Raw genomic sequence first — 18,781 nt, forward strand, 5'->3', positions numbered from 1 at the left:
CATAGCCTTAAAAAAGTGTTCTCCAGAACTCTCTTCAGTTTTTGCTAAACTTTTAAAAAGTGCTAAATAAGTGGTTCCAATTTTTCAAAACTCTAGAAAACACTTTGACATCTCCAACTATCCTGCGATTAGTCTTCACTCTGTTATTAGTTTCTTTATATAAAGGTTTTGAGGTTATAAAACTATTTCTTTCTAACTGCAGTGGTAAAGATATTCTTGAAGGTCTACCCGCTACGTTACTTCATGTAACTTAAAGGGTACCACAAGGTTCTATCTTTACTCTTGTATTGTTTCTTACCTACAATAACAATCTTCATGATCTTCTATTTGTTGACAACTCAACTTTATACTCTTGTCTTGAAAAAAATCATGACTTTTTAATTACTTATAACAAACAGTCGATTTTAAATCTGATCTCACTTTTGTAACAGCCTAAGGCTTGCAGAGGCTTATGGATTTAAATTCTGGTCTTAAAACCCACAACTTTTGTTGGACAACAAAACTGATTTATTTACTACAAAAAAATATTGCAATATTGTTGGCATCTCTATATTGACAAATAACAACTCTCTTACTCTCAGACAAAGTCTAAAAGTTTGAGCTACTCTCCCAATGTTGTAAGGTTGCATTTCTTTCTTTTTTCTACAAATACAATCATGGTCAATGCTCAAACAAGCTATCATCTCTATAACGATAAACCAAAACTCATTCTTGCTTGGCTTTTTATTCAACAAGTTGCATTTATGTTATAAAAACTTTTATTCCAGTTTTTTTACTTGAACATAAAAAAAATCCTTATAACTCCTACCCATCTTCATGTTTTCTTTTTTATACAACTTAAAACTTTTTAAGTCTTAAGTTATAGGTTTCCAAGAATTTTAACTTATTCTCTATTTTAAAGTAACTCATAATGGTTTAAACAACTAAATAATGGTTGCTTGCAATCTTGTTGGAAGTAAATTAGAGTTTAAAAATATATAAATGTATGCCAGTATTTAATAAACAGTAAATGTAAGCATAAAATTATATTTAAAGTATTATAAATTTTTTTCTAGCCCCGGCTATCAACCTCTACTAAATCTTATAATTCTGCCAGGGCCGGATTTGCAAAAAGTCTCATTTTTAGCTGGGGCCAGGGCCCCGGTCACTTAATACCAACTTTTCATATTATTACTGATTAAGTAATAAAAACTTCCAATCAAGGAAACTTTGGACTATTTTGTAATATCACTGCAATACAATGCTTGCAACATTTTATGATGAGTTTATACGGTTATTTCCATTTTTAATTCCATCGCATTAAACACAAAAAACCATATAACCTACAACATAATAGTTTATCCAGCGCAATCAATATAGTGTGAACACAAAATTAAATCATTGAAAAAAATGCAGCAAAAAAGCTTTAAATCAATGGTGCACATGCATTTTTTGAGAAATAACTTTCAAAATCTGTCAAAATGTAGAAAATAAGACGATTTACTAGAAAAATGCAAAATATAGCCATAATTTACTTTTTTTCAAAAATAAATGTACATACATACATACACAGTGTCTACTTTGATGGAAAAACTGAAAAAACTAGAATGGGCTATTTTTAAAAAGCATGCTAATAAAACTGGAAAATGGATGCTTATTAAACTTGTGCAGTTTTAGATTTTTTTTAATTTCACAAAAAGATTAGGTTGTTCTTCTGAGTTTAATAATTTTCTTCTAGTGTTTTCGTGTTTTTAGCTTTTTTAAAATTCCAACCCTCTCGTTTATTAAACCCCTCCCTGTTTATTAGATTTCAGAAATATTTCCAACCTCTCATTTATTAAGACCACCTGTTTATTCGGCAGGCAAGAGTACCTACATGATATATGGTAAGCAGATAAAAATTTAAATTGCTCAATTCTATCTGAGAGTGAGTACTGTTTGAAATTTAAAAGATCTGATCTGATTGTTAAAAATCCTGATTGCTCATCATGACTTTTAACCATTGTGTAGAGAAAGTTTGCAGGTAACAAATAGATTACGATACCCTTAATGTTGTTTTTTTGCAATTCTTCTTATATTAGTTTGATAAACGTCAAGATTCAGTTGTTTAATGGTAAAGAACAAAATCTAAGACAAATTTTGCAGTTTGAAAGACTTCTTTTTGAACCTTGGTGGAGAATAAACTTTATTAATCAAACAAGCAAATTTTTTAAGATCTATGTTTAGAGAACATCTCATGTGTATAGAACAAGCATAGTTAAGTACTCCTACATAATCCATAATAATGTAATACAGTCACTAAGTAATCCTTGCTAATGGAGTATAGCCACAAAGTAAATACTAATCCTTAGTAATAGAATATAGTCACTAAGTAATGCATAGTAATGGAACAGTCACTAAGTAATCCATAGTAATGGAATATAGTCACTAAGTATCCTTAGTAGTGGAATATAGTCACAAAGTAATCCTTAGTAATGGAATATAGTCACAAAGTAATCTTTGGTAAATGATTTGCTATTTATTTTATCCAATAACTTAAGATCTTTAGTATCTAAAATATAGACTTCAGTAAGTAAAGTTTGAATTTTTTTAAACTTTACTTTTACTACGCAGTTGCTAACAAATTTTTAACTTTTATTGCAAAAGATTTATCATTTATTAACGATAATCATTGACTGACTATTAATAATGTAATGCCCAAATGTTTGAAATCAAGATAGAACAATATAGGTAGCATCAAAACTGTCACCAATTGTCAGGTGTTTGGAACCATTATGACATAGTCATAAGGTTAATATCCATAACTATTTTCAATTGCAATACTGACTTTTTTTATTGATGATATTTATTGTGATCTAGATATGAAAATACTTCAAACTATTATAAACTGACATAAACTAACTAGAATAAATGAACAACATTTTAATAAAAAACTAATAAATTTCAATTTCAATACAACAACTTGTTAGCAACCTTTACACAATTAGTAAAATTTATTGTTTACTTGATTTTAACAATAACATTCTACTATAGTAACAGTAAAAAAATATAATCAGCTTGAAAATTCAGCTATATAAGTTCGGCTGATTTGAAAAAGTTTTAATACAATAGAATTAAAAAAAAATCATTCGCTACTTGAACTTGTTATGTTGGTAAAATGCTTATTTACTTGAATGTAAAAAAGCATTTTACCAACATAACAACAAGTAATTAAAGAGATCGGACGTGTTATTGGAGCTTAATAAAGTTATTCAGTTTTTTGGTATATGTATACAAAATACTTTGTATATTGTTTTCACCGTTTGGAGCAGATTTATCGGTTACTAATACTGGTCTACTGGTTTTGGTATACTTTTCTGCTTTCACGCTGTGATTTTTAACAGAACTGGTAAACTCAAGTTATAAATTTAGTTTCAACTTAGCTTTATTTAATCTAATATCACATATTAATATATTCAACCAACCGTATCAACTCTGAAGTATATACTCCCGAGGGGCAATTTAAATCTTATCTCAATTAACAACAAATATCGTAAAAAATAAAAATAAAATTGGCTGCTTGGATACCGTCACCACAAAAAATGGTAACCAAGACGGAAATAGAAGCGCTAATAAAGAGAATATCTGTTCTTGAAACAGCGATTGTTGTGAAAGATAATCAAATTGTGGAATTAGAGAAAAGAGTTAAAACGCTGGAGGACAAAACAACAAATGCTATGACTTCAACAGTGAACATTGGAAATGATTGGGTTAATGTGGTGTCGCGAAACGCAAAAAAACCGAAAGAACAACTAGTTGTGGTTAACGCAGCAATTAATGAGCAGGAGGAGCGAAAGAAACGCAAAAAGAACGTCATTATATATGGAATTAAAGAGTCCAGCAAAACTGAGAGCAAAGATATAATTGAAGAAGACAAGAAAGCAATTGAGGACTTACTAAAAACAATAGGAAAAGAAAATGGTAAACCGATACATTTAAGGAGATTCAAATCAAAAAACGCTGCCAAACCAGGCCCGATTCTACTCGAGTTATCCGAAGGCGAAAGAAATCCTCTCTTACTCGCGTCAAAAAAGCTAAGAAAAAAGCAAGATTTTAAAGAAGTCTATATATGCCCAGACTTGACAGAGGCCGAGAGACTACAGGACTTTGAGTCGAGGAAGAAACGAAACGACTTAAATTCGAAGCTTGACGCCAACTCGCCCTTTCGATATGCGATTCGTGGAAACGAGATTGTGAGATTTAAAAAACAACTATAGAGAAAAAAAAAATGAAAGCGAAAAAAAGCGAAAATTTATCGTATTTATCCTGTATATATTTGAACGCCACTTCACTAAACAACAAGTTTGAGGAATTTAAAGTATTGTGTCACCTGAATGAACCAAACATAATCGGAGTAACGGAAACATGGTTTAGTGAAACTTCAATTACGTGTGTGGAAAATTTTTGCTTATATCGTAGTGACAGAAAAGACGGCCGCGTGGGCGGAGGAGTTTGTATTTACTGACTTAGAACAAATCTGGACTGTACTAGTTTTCGGGAACGACAAATATTTGGTAGGATGCATATACCGACCAAACGATGTGGTAGATATGGAACTTTTCAGAAATGTTTTCAGAACTGCAAGAGAATATGTGGACAAACGGGGTTTTAAAGATCTTTTAATAATGGGTGACTTTAATTTTCCGAAAATTGAATGGTCAGATGGAGCAGTTCATGCAATAAATTCCAGTGAACACTCGATAGAACATCATTTCTCGGAAATAATAAACAACGAATTTATAATTCAGCACATCGCGATACCTACTTTTCAACTAAACGAATCAACGTACGAGAATACATTGGATTTACTGTTCACAGTAAACGAACAAAGATTATTTCAAGTTGAGACAAATGCGGTATTAGGGAATATAAGCAAAGGACATCTTGTAATTTGCTTTAAATATGCACTCAATCACCATGAGACAAAAACTGTAGCTAGCAATCGGAAATATATTTTAAAAAAAGCTGACTTCGCAGGAATGAACAAATTTTTTACAAATACAGACTGGGTAAACATTTTTGATGCAATTAATGTTCAAGAGATGTACGACACGCTCATTTTTTATGTTAACGAAGCTTGTCAAAAATATATACCGTGTCACAGCTCGAAAAACAGGACTCGTAAAAGAATTTTTTGGACTGACAATGAACTAAAAGAACTTGTGAAGAACAAAAGACGAATGAGACATTTAAACTGTTGCACAAATTGGAAAAACAAAAATATGGTAAACGAATACAAAGCATTGTGTAAAACAGTTAAAATTGAAACGAGAAAAGCCAGAAAAAAATACGAACGCGAACTGGTCTACAAATCGATTAGAAACAAGAAGATACTATTTAAATATGTGAACGATCAACAAAATGTAAAGAGCTCAATTAAAGCGATAAAAAACGTCGAAGGAAATGTTACAAATACGACTAGTGAGATTGTTGACATTTTAAACGAAAATTTTCAAAACTCTTTCACTAGAGAGGGCGACCAAGTATTACCAGAATTTGGATCGAGATGTGGGGGTAAATATTTAGATTTTGACGAGAGTGCAATTAATTACAGTGACGTAGTAACAAGATTAAGCAAATTATCCATTGAGAAATCATGTGGAGTTGATCAATTGAGTATTATCATTTTAAAAAATTGCGCTGAAGGACTAGCAATACCAATCACATTGTTATTTATGTCTTCGATTGATAAGAGCAAACTACCTAAGCAATGGAAATTTGCGAACATTACCCCAATCTTTAAGAACAAAGGCAGTAAGCTATAAGCAAATAATTATCGACCAGTATCACTGAATTCTGTGCCGTGTAAAATTCTGGAGAGCATAATAAAAGACTCACTTTTGGCACATTTTACGGACAATAAATTTTTATCGAAGTGTCAACATGCATCTGTTAAATCTAGATCATGCACGACAAATCTCATGGAAACTGTGGATTATTTAACAGAAAATATCTGATAGATGTGGTTTATTTAGACTTTGCGAAAGCTTTCGACACAGTGCCGCACAAAAGACTCGTTTTAAAATTAAAAGCGTATGGAATTACAGGAAAGCTGCTAAAGTGGTTAGAGGAATTTTTAAAAGATAGAAAGCAACGCGTAGTCAACGGTGATACTGTTTAGAGCTGGCGCGATATCTACAGCGGAGTTCCGCAGGGATCGGTAATTGGCCCGATATTGTTTGTTTTGTTCATAAATGACCTGCCGGATAGAATACAAAATGTAGCCAAGCTCTATGCAGATGACACATAATGATCGATGTGAACTCAATAGAGAAAATAAACAGTCTTCAACGAGATATAAACAGTGCTTGGGACTGGTCTAAAGAATGGTTAGTGAAATTCAATAAAGAAAAATGCGAAATAATACATTATGGAAGTAACAATCCAAAACACGATTATTCTATGGATAATGTTGTCCTAGGACAAACTACTATTCAAAAAGATCTAGGCGTATTATTCTCAGCAAACATGAAATGGAGACAGCAAATTATATCTTGCAGCTCGAAGGCAAATAAAATGCTGGGAATGATTAAAAACACATTTGTGAAACTGGATGTGCAGACTCTTAAAGTCTTATACGTGACGTTTGTTCGCCCAATAATTGAATTCGCGGTTCCAGTGTGGTCCCCTCAGCTTAAAGGAGAAATAGAACTGCTCGAGTAAGTTCAACACAGGGCTACGAGACTCAATCCGACTCTGGCAAAAATGAAACACGAGGAAAGACTGGAGATTCTTGGCCTCAGCCCATTATGTGAACGCAGACTTCGTGGAGATTTGATCCAGACTTATAAGTTATTAAATAAGATTGAAAATGTGGACTTTTTAAACAGTTTCAAGCCTAATGATTTTCAATTATCTAGAGGAAACGGTGTCAGGTTTGAATGCGAAAAAACAAAGTGCAACTTAAGACACTCATTCTTTACTAACAGAATAACAAAACCATGGAATAAACTACCTAAAGATGTAGTTAATGCAAAATCAGTAAACAGTTTTAAAGCACAATTAGACAATTGGCTCCTTTTAAATAAAATTAATACTGACACGGCTGTCTAAGTGTGTTATTAATACACACACTCGTCGTCTTCGGGCGGCTACAGCATCTACTACTACTACTTCTAAATTGGGTTGGTTGTTATTTTACACTTTATGTTCATAGCAATAACACACTCAGCTGAACACACAACTTTCAAGAATTGTTTTTTTTTTAAAGCAACCAAGTTTGAGCAATCAAGTAATGTTTACAAATAAATATGCTTTAAAAATGAAGGAAAATAATTTTCATGAAACGGCAAAAAATGTTTATGATGTGACCAAATTCTTAAACTTCATTGAAGTTTTGAATAAAAAATACTTAATCAAAACACACACATATATATACATATACATATGCATATATATACATACATACATATATATATATATATATATATATATATATATATATATATATACATATAAATAAATAAATATATATATATATACATACATACATACATACATACATACATACATACATACATACATACATACATACATACATACATACATATATATATATATATATAAAAAGATATATATATATATATATATATATATATATATATATATATATATACATATAAATAAATTAGTAAAAAACACTTATCTAACTTTTTTCTTCAACTTGAAGTTTCACCATTGCTGGATCATCAGGAAGAGTGAACTCTTCCTGATGATCAGGTTCCTAATGAAAAAGGTTAGATAAGTGTTTTTTTACTAATTTATTATTGCTCTGTTCTTTAAGAACATTGAGCACTCTATTTGTAAAATACACTAACATAATTCACATATATATATACATATATACATATATATATATATATATATATATATATATATATATATATATATATATATATATATATATATATATATATATATATATATATATATATATATATATATAGTATTGTCACAAACCTGCTCTTCAAGTTGGTGAATACCAATTAAAGTCAAACAAATACCAAAACAGAACGGTGACAGTAAGTTTTCATTTAATGCTTCTTCATTCTATAATTAGTCATTCAAAATTTTGAATTTATTTTGAAAATATCAAGCTTATAGTTTTATCTGCTCCTGCATTTTTCAAATAAATTTCTGACCAGAGTTTAATTTAAAAAAAATTTTTATTTATAAAAATAATTATAATTTTTCAAACCTTCATTAATTTGATAAAATCTTTTCCAATAGTAAGTTCATGCTTTGCAGCAAATAAAATTCTTTCTAATGTCTTTTTCTCAACTTCTTTAAATTTTTTATCACCAGTATCACGAAGAAATGGATTTAAATCTTCATCAACATTTGCAGATGAATTTAAATGAAAAAACTCAATAACTGACTTAAACAATTCTTGTTTGGAGCTCTAAGAATTTTTTTAAAAATAATATATATACATACATACATACATATATATATATATATATATATATATATATATATATATATATATATATATATATATATCTCTAGATTTTTGTTAATTCACCTCCCTAAAGCCCAAGGCCACTGCAGACGAGGAGACTACTTAATTGTGGTTATAACCCTCTCTCAACTCCATAACTCCGAAACACGAAACTTGACGAACAAGGCCGCTGCACGGAGAAACAAGTTGAGCGCGGTACTACCAGGGACGTGATATATATATCTCTGATATAATATATATACAATGGGTGATGCGGAAGATAATGAACAAATCTGATAACTTCTTAATCAAAATTTAATTATTTGAGCATAATAATTAGTTTTTGTGGTTTTATACGTAGGCATAAACGTTCTACAAAATATAAACTTTATTATTTGAAACACAATTATTTAAAATGAGGTTAAATGCAGCTGAATGAGAATCTTTTCAAAAGCGACTTAAAAAGTTTTTTGTAAATAAACCTAATATTAAAAAAAAAGAAATAGTAAATCACTTTGAAAAGGAAGGATTTGCTTAAAGTACAATATCTGCAATTGATCTCAATTTGCTCTGATGTCTTTCATAAGCGACTATAAAAAATTAAAAGGATTGTAGTTTTAATTTAATTCGATCAATCAAACCTTGCTCTGTTGAAGCTTACCAATCTTCCTTGTAAACCTTTTGTGCCAAATGTCCCCAAAAGTTTTCAATTGGTCGTGCTTGAGGCACATTTGGAGGATCAGATTCTTTATCAATGTAATAGACATATTGGTCCACTAAATATAGACTTTATAGAATCTTCAGAATAATGAGCACTTGCTAAATCCGGCCAAAATAAATAGTTACAGCCTCTATTATACTTGTGAATGAATAGAAGAAATCGTTTTTCTAAACATTTATCAATATAGATCAATGAAATAATTGCTACAGCATTGGAAGTGAGAAACAATGGCTCGGACATACCACAGTCAGATAAGACTATCCACATTAATAAAATTATTGGAATTTTTTTTTCCCTACAAAACAAACACTTTCTGGGCATGTTTTTTTGTTGTTTATCTAGTATAATTTCCAGGCATGTTGTCCCCTGCAAAACAAAAGTATTTTTCGTCATCGATGACCAGAAGCAATTTTGTGTTATAGAGTTGGTTAACTAGTTTTCAGCTTCTTTTCTTTGTCTTTAAATGTTTTTCTATAGTGTATTTTTGAAGTCACGTTTTCTATATTTAATAATTATTATTTTTAACTGACAACCAATGGTTATTTGATTTACATCAAATTTAAAACCTATTTTTTCTCACTGACCCCTTTTCGATTGTTGACAAGTCTCTTTAATTCGGCTTTCTTTTCTCTAGTCCAGGATGTCGGACGACCAGAGTGCTTTCTATCAGAAAACGATTGAACAGTTTTAAGTCTTTTTAGGTTATCATATATTGTACTTCGAGCAAATCCTTCTTTTTCAAAATGGTTTACGATTTTTTTTTTTATATTAGGTCTATTTACAAAAAACATTTTTAGTCGCTTTCGAAAAGATTCTCATTCAGCTGCATTTAACCTCATTTTAAATAACTGTGTTTCAAATAATAAAGTTTATATTTTATAGAACGTTTATGCCTACGCATAAAACCACAAAAACTAATTATTATGCTCAAATAATGAAATTAGTATTTGTCCGATAACTTCCGCATCACCCGTTATATATCGTATATATAGGGCAAAGTAGTCTAATATGCAACCCTTTTTAATTTAGTTGATTATTATCATGTAAACTCTATTTTTGAAAATATCTTTTTTTGATTAGGTAGTATGATTATTTAACTCTAGAAATATCATAGATTTATTGCTCACACCTAAAATAATTTCAAGCAAATATCATTTTTCTAAATGATATTTCCTTGAAAACGGTACTAATGAGGAAATTGCTGCTTTCAGCTTTTGCTGCAATAGTACTAGCATTTTCACTTAAGCATACTTTCACTTGCAATTTCTTTTGCAACTTCCTCAACCTCATTGTGCTCAGTACTGCTACTGTCACCACTAGATGGATAGTCCTTTTAAATATTTCTACTACTAATGCAATGGCGGCAGATTTTGAAGTATATTCAAAATATTTAGTAAAATGTGGAATACTACCTGTTTCTAAGAAAATTATTATCATTCTTTTCTGAAATATTTTGTTGCCCTTATTTATTTAAAGTTTTATTTATAGGATCCTTTATTTGAAGGAATAGTTTGAGTATGGTTATCAATGAATTCCACCGAGTTTTAACATCTAACATCAATTGCAATGTCATGCCTGCTTGTTCATTAACATATCCTTGTAAAATGTTGTTCTTGACTGAATAGAATTTTACCAATTTTCTAACTCTTCTGAGATTTTTTACAACTTCTTGAAAATCTTCAGTGAGATCTATAATTTCAATGTCTTCCTCTAGGTTGCAGATTTTGTTAGCTTTTCAAAACTATTTGTATTCAACTCATTGTCAATGCTTTTGATAGATTCACATTCACTATCTTCGCTATCATCTACATAAACTGTTACTACATATAGTTTGGTTTGTATAGCGTTACATGTACTTTTTATGTGAACCCCAATACATACACTTCAATTTTTTTTGGTAAATTATCAACTAGGGCATGAAGTGTAGCATTAAGATCCTCTGCCACACATCGCAATAAAATATCCTCGAATGTTTTAGTTTTAATAAAATTTTTTATACTATTGTCAGCATAAGTACTTTTAAACTTTTTTGATGTCAATGGTTCATTTTGTTCACAACTAATGAATTATAATGAATTATAATTATTAATATTTATTTTTATGAACTAATATAATGAATTCTTTAATGAATTTTCAGTAGCAGTAGATAGACTAGAGGAATTTTGAAATTAGAGAAATAAAAATCTTATGAATTTTAAAATGATTAAGAAGCGGTGTTGTAGATGGTCCTTTACATCCTAGTTGTTTACTGCAATGCTTACAGAAAGCAATATCCCAATTTTTTTCATTTCTCTTAAAATGGTTCCAAACTTCAGTTGGTTTTGACATTACTACAACTTTTAAAGTTTAAGAAATCAAAAAATTAATTATAACTTTAAAATATAGGTAATATATCTAGAGTGAAATATTAATCTATAATTTTGTACAATAAATTACTTCTTAAACTAAATACTTTTGTAAATATGCTTATAACTTATTGTTATAACAAACTGGAAACATTACATAAGCTTAAAATAATAATAAAAAAGTAAAATAATCTTAATCATATAGCAAGCAGAAATAAACTAAAAGCAATTTAATAATAGATAAAAGCTGTTTAAGAATCCTTAATGTTTCAAAAATCACTAAAAAAAAAATTACAAAAAAATCATTACACTTAAAAATAAATTAAAAAAAAAATTTGAAAATATAATATTAAAAACATTTAACTTATAGTCAAAATGCCCATATTTAAAGAATATATACATAAAAAAATAATAATTGTCTACTTAACACTACATTAATGTAATATTGAGCAGACAAAAATCATTGTGCTTAAACAACTGAGCTACAAGGTGTAACAACAAACAATTGTTACAAAGAGTAGAAAAAAATAAACTAACATTTATAAAATAAAAATAAGTTTTTATTTTGGGTAAAAATACTGAACTTATTTGAAAGATTGTTATTTTAAATTAAACTTTCCATCTTTTTAACTCCATCTTTAAGTTTCCCGTTGTTTGAAAACAATATTTTAATTTATCAAAAAATAGCAGGATTGGCAGATATTTAATGAAAATTATCCAGATTGTTGAATAGTCAAAATAAGACATTATCCGAATAATCAAATATTCGGATATCCGGATGGGAAACCCTATTCAATATCCAATTTTTACTGAAAATGTATTGTTGTTACAGAATTTTGTTTTATGATATGTTTCTTCAATATTTACTATAAAATATAATGAATCAGCATTACTTATCAAAATATTCAGATCTTTTTGTTCAAAATTTAAAAAAGAAAATGTAATTTCTAACATATTGTTTAATATTCGGACATTGAACAGATTCGGACATTGAACATTGGCAAAAATTGAATTATTGGCTCAGAATCAAGAGAAATTATAGAAATAAAAATTTCTGAGCCGGACATGGTAACTTACATGAAATTGATGCAATACACAGTGTTATTGAGAGTTATATTAAAAAAATTATAAGTATACAGTTTAATTGGTCTGATAACAGTTTTAAAAAATGTCTACAAAATCAAGTAATTTTAAAATACTGCAGATGGTTCCCATAGATTTTCTAGACTTCCAAAAAGCAACAAATTTTCCTTTTTTTTTAAAGTTCCTTACACGAAAAATAAAACAAATTGTGTGCAATAAAAATATAATTTAGAAAGTCAATTTTAAAACATTTTTCAATGAAGACTTTAAAATTGTTATATTTGGTTATGTATGAATTACACTGAAACAAAAACCTACCGAATTAATGCAAGTGCCAAAAATTAAGGCTCTAAAAACTGAGCAATTTTCACTATTGAAAAATAAAAATAAAGAAATTTAGCCAAAAGCTCCAGTATTTTATGAAAGACGAAAAAAAAACAAAGGAGACTGCAAATAAGATTATGAAATTATAAATAATATTACAACTATAATAAAGTTCTTTTCAAGTTTGTGATAAATAAAGAGATTTTTTTGAGTTTCTTATTTTTATGCTGTTTCATTTTTTAAAAATGTTATACAAAACAAGATTATATATTTTTTAAAAATGTTATACAAAACAAGATTATATATTTTTTTTAAATGTTATACAAAACAAGATTATATATTGTATGTAATGTTGTGCTGCTTTGTAAATTATCCTTTTATTTATTTTTTTCAATATCTTATAAAACTGTTAAAGATTTTGCACTCAGTGAAGTTTTGTTCAATGTCCAAATAAGATATTTTTAAATAAATAGAGTATCATATTAATAATAATTTTAAAGTAAAGATAATACATTGAAACTAGATATAAAACACCTAAACACCTAAACTAAAACAAAACACCTAAAATATATATTAAAAAAAAGAGAGCAGTAACACCCTTCTAAACTTTAACTGCATTTTACCAACAATATGTAAAATTGATTTGTTAAACAAAAAAATTTACAGATGATGATATATGTATATATATATATATATATATATATATATATATATATATATATATATATATATATATATATATATATATATATATATATATATATATATATATATATAGATATACATATATATGTAGATATATATACATATATTTATGCATATATATATACATATTTATACATATACACATGTATATGCATATATATGTATTTGTATATATATGTACTTGTATATATATATATATATATATATATATATATATATATATATATATATATATATATATATATATATATATATATATATATAAATATATATGTACAGTACCCAAAGTGAGGTGGGATGCGACGGGATGCCATCCCATCACCTTTTTAAAGTATAAACCTTTTTATAAATCTCTATATATAACATTAATTAGGCTGGATGGTATTTTTAATTTACCGAATACCATCCTGTTTTTTTCTCTCCACTTTGAGCACTGTGTATGTGTATATATATATATATATATATATATATATATACACTCTGTTGTGTGTGTATATATATATACATATATATATATATATATATATATATATATATATATATATATATATATATATATATATATACACTCTGTGTGTGTATATATATATATATATATATATATATATATATATATATATATATATATATATATATATATATATATATATATATATATATATATATATATATATATATATATATATATATATATGTATATATATATACACTCTGTGTGTGTGTATATATATATATATATACATATATATAAATATATATATATATATAAATATATAATATATATATATATATATATATATATATATATATATATATATATATATATATATATATATATATATATATATATATATATATGTATAAATACTTTTGTATAAGTGACTTTAAAACATAATTTAAAATGTAATTACATTCATACCTTACTTGTAAATATAAGTGAATGGTATATGAGTTGAGGAATAATATCTTGTGGAACATCATGGAACATCCTATGATAATATTTATATATATATACATATATACATATATATATATATATATATATATATATATACACACACACACACACACACACACACACACACACACACACACACACACACACACACACACACACACACACACACACACACACACACACACATATATATATATATATATATATTGATATTTGAGGCTGTTTTGTATTATAATAATAAAACAAAACTCATAGTCGTAAAAGAGTGCTCAATATTAAAAAGATACTTCAAATAGAGCGATATACATATATATTAACGAAGAAAAAACAACTTTTTCTATGGTACTTTAAGTTTCATGCCTATACGGCAATCATCAGCCATTGAATACAAATTCAAAAACAAAAAAAAACCGCTAAAATTACAAAATACTGTGTAGTGGGATCTTAACGTCGCTAAGAAAAAACAAAATATCAGCTAATCACCGGTGTCAAAAAAAGATAAGAGGAATTTATTCTTGTGTCTGCATTTTGAAATCAACTCATTTCGTTTATTTAACAAGTTATCACCTTTATACCACCGGTGATTAGCTGATATTTTGTTTTTTCTTAGCGACGTTAAGATCCCACTACACAGTATTTTGTAATTTTAGCGGTTTTTTTTGTTTTTGAATTTGTATTCAATGGCTGATGATTGCCGTATAGGCATGAAACTTAAAGTACCATAGAAAAAGTTGCTTTTTCTTCGTTAATATATATGTATATATATATATATATATATATATATATATATATATATATATATATATATATATATATATAAAGTTTCTACTCAGCACAAAATGTGTAAATATTCTAATAAATAAGACAACTTTTAAGTTTTTGTTAAAACCATTTAATTCATAAATACATGTTTCGACTATATCATAGCCATCCTCAGTGTAAATATATTAAAATGCTTAAATCAAATTAGCAAAATTAAGTTGAATTAATAGAGACCTTATAATAAAAAATAAAATAATGTAACAAATGTTTTAAAAAGATAAAAGAATCAATAATGTTAAAAGGAACTAAACTGAAATTATTATTCTTAAATGGTTCATTTGTTTATTAACAGTAGGCTTTTCCCACTCTATGTACATGCTTTCTTTGAGCTTTAGTATAAATTTGTTGGAGGCCGAATCAAAAATTGAAAAACTAGCATGATTAAAACTATTATAATAAATGTGTGAGTTTTTCTCCTTTTTATAGTGCTTGATTATTCATGTCTTTAAATGGCAAGTAGTTCAGCCAATAAAACAGGATTTACAGCCTGTGCATTCAAATTTATAGACAAGGAATGATTTAAAGTCTATAGGAAAGTAATCTTTTATCAAAAATTTTTTTGAAATTTTTAACCTAGTGAAAACCAATCTTATGGTGACCAATTTACAATGTTTTTTAATGATTGCGTCTAATTTTTGTTTTCTTTTTTTTGTTTGGTTAGTGTCAGATATTTTTCCAATATAAGGAAGTTTAAAATATTGATAATTTTGTAGGTTTTCCAAACGTGATGAAATATTGACATTGGTGCTGTTAATATAAGAGCTATAGATTTTCTCAATCAACCAAGACGATTTAAAGTAATCTAAAAGACTTTTTTTATTCAATTATAAAACGATATATATATATATATATATATATATATATATATATATATATATATATATATATATATAAATTATGGTAACCCCTTTGTGTTAAATTTTTTTTGTTGACCTGATGCCAACCTCTAACAGTTTGAGGTCGGCAATTTATTGCTAATATCATTTGTCGGCAATAAATTGCTAACAATGATGAATAATTCCGACAATATTTCTAATTCCAAAGGTTGCATATATATATATATATATATATATATATATATATATATATATATATATATATATATATATAAACATGATTTTTACAAGATAAAAAAAGAATTTATATGAAAATTTATAATAAAATATAAAATAATATATACAAAAAATGTTTGAATAAGTAAATAAAATGTTGTTTAAAATTTTAATTTTAATTAATTGGTCAGAGTTAAGTTCTCTAAACTCTAAGAAAAAAATATTTAAGTAAAAAATATTTAAGTAAAAATTATCCAGTAAAAATAAAGCATTTAATAGTTTAAATATATTGTGTTAACTTCTTTAGTTGACTAAAGAAAAAAAATGCGAAGGAAGATAACTAAAAGAAAAATTTAAAAGTTTAGATGCATCAAACACTTTTTTTAAAATTTAATTACAAATATGGTTTGAAATAGTTTGTCATTTTATTGTTTAGAGTTTTTTAACACATTCTTTTGTCAATAATACTTTTTTTATCAATGAAAAAGCAAACAGTAAGATTTTAGTTTTAAAACTTTTTAATTTGCATTTAATAGAGACCATGCTTTGTTACTTTATTGTTACAAGATCTTGCAATAAAAAAAAAATGTTTATTTACTATCTCCTAATATTTAAATGTAATGAGATATGTCTCTGTGTTGACATTTTCTTTGAGATACCTGTTTGTGTGTTGACATTTTAATGAGATATCTGTCTGTGCATTGAAATATCTGTCTGTGTGTTGACATTTTTGTTGTTGTAAATTTAAAAACTATTCGTGTAAACTTGAAAACTGTTCATATAGAAAAAGTAACAAATGAAATTTGTTTTTAGTAAATTGAAAAGGGATCTTGGCCAATAAAAATTATTTAATTTAATTAGGATTTTTTAAATTTGAATTCTATTTAAGTTTTTTAACAATTGAATTCCATTTAAGTTTTCACTTTTTACAGTGGTACTATAAAGTTTGGACGAGTAAAATAAATATTTTTTGTGAACAATCTTTAAAAAAAAACTATAAGAAAGGCGTTAAATTACTAGTTTTTGTTTATTAGCAAAATTGGTTCAAACAAGAAGGAAAAAAGTGACAATTAAATTTGGACAACACCTAGATAAATAGTTTTCGACTAACTGCTCTTCCGAATTAAAGTCTGTTTAAAAGCATGCTAAAATGACCATGACAATTTAGCAATGAAAATCATTCTTATTGATAATTTTTGGCAAATAAAAAAAATTTAATTATTAACAGTCTTGCATTTTATATGTTCACGATACATGAAGTATTTAACTGATTCAAATAGATGTTTACAATATATGAAGTATTTAACCACTTGAAATAGGCTCAAAAAGTATTTTGCTTGATACAAAGCAAATAATAACTTTGCATAATTAAGGCACATTGAACAACTGTAAAATCACTAAAAAAGCAAATGAATCAGAAAAATGCATAAGAAAATGTGTGTGAGCAGTACAGTGTGAGTGTGAGCAGTATAGTGTGAGTGTGAGCAGAGAGACTATTATAAAGATATTGAAAAATCGAGGTATTGATTCTTATATTGTTCAACCTAAGCCATTTTTAATAGCCACAGAGCCCATTTTAAAGAAAAAATGGTTTTGGGAGAGACTAACGCAGCTTGGAAAATAAAAAATTAAAAACAAGCAGTCAATTTGACAGGCTAACACATGGAATTGAAATCAATTATTTTTTTTGGACAGTCAAAATTTTTATTTTTTTATTTGTTAAATTTTTAACTTAATAACAGTTTTTCAAGAATGAGTTTTATATAACAATAATAACAAATAATGCTTGAAAATTAACGAACTTGCATTCCTTTTAAAACAATTATTTTAAATAAAATCTAAATTGATGTTAAAAAAAAATTTAATTTTGAATTTTTTTGCAAACATCAAAACAATTATATTAAATTTTAAAAAATTTAAACTGAATACTTAATACTAAAATAAATTGTTTTGTGAAATGTTTAATAACACTTATGCTACTATAACACTTATGCTACTATAACAGTTACTTATGTTATATAAAGCAACATTTTTACCAAAAATATATTTTATAATATATGCTTCGTCTGATTTCTTCATGAATAAAAAAAAAAAAGTGCAAACGCACATTGATAATTTTATATTTATTTTAAAATAATTTATTAATTGCAACAATTTTGCAAATGGTGGGAAAAGCTACAAGAAAATTAAATGAAAAGATTGAATGAAGAAAAAAAACAAAGTACAGTTGGAAAAGAAAATGTTCTTAGTTATGTGCAACAATTTCAATAATAACAAAATAAGAATTTTAATCTTTAAAGTTAACAACATTAA

At 26.9% G+C, this 18,781-nt stretch overlaps 1 protein-coding gene across 3 annotated transcripts in view; it reads right to left on the reverse strand.

Annotated features, from left to right (window-relative positions):
• The window catches only part of LOC101235941 (Fanconi anemia group I protein), a 152,188-nt gene that overhangs the window by 83,427 nt on the left and 49,980 nt on the right, over positions 1-18,781 (reverse strand). For all 3 annotated transcript variants that reach the window (XM_065792686.1, XM_065792685.1, XM_065792687.1), the window contains 3 exons: positions 14,556-14,625; positions 8,216-8,419; positions 7,978-8,067 (listed from right to left, as the gene is read on the reverse strand). In XM_065792686.1, the coding sequence (XP_065648758.1) occupies positions 7,978-8,067; positions 8,216-8,419; positions 14,556-14,625 (364 nt within the window). The remainder of the gene's footprint in view (positions 1-7,977; positions 8,068-8,215; positions 8,420-14,555; positions 14,626-18,781) is intronic.

The sequence above is a fragment of the Hydra vulgaris genome, chromosome 03 (genome assembly GCF_038396675.1).
Source record: "Hydra vulgaris chromosome 03, alternate assembly HydraT2T_AEP".
Lineage (NCBI taxonomy): Eukaryota > Metazoa > Cnidaria > Hydrozoa > Anthoathecata > Hydridae > Hydra > Hydra vulgaris.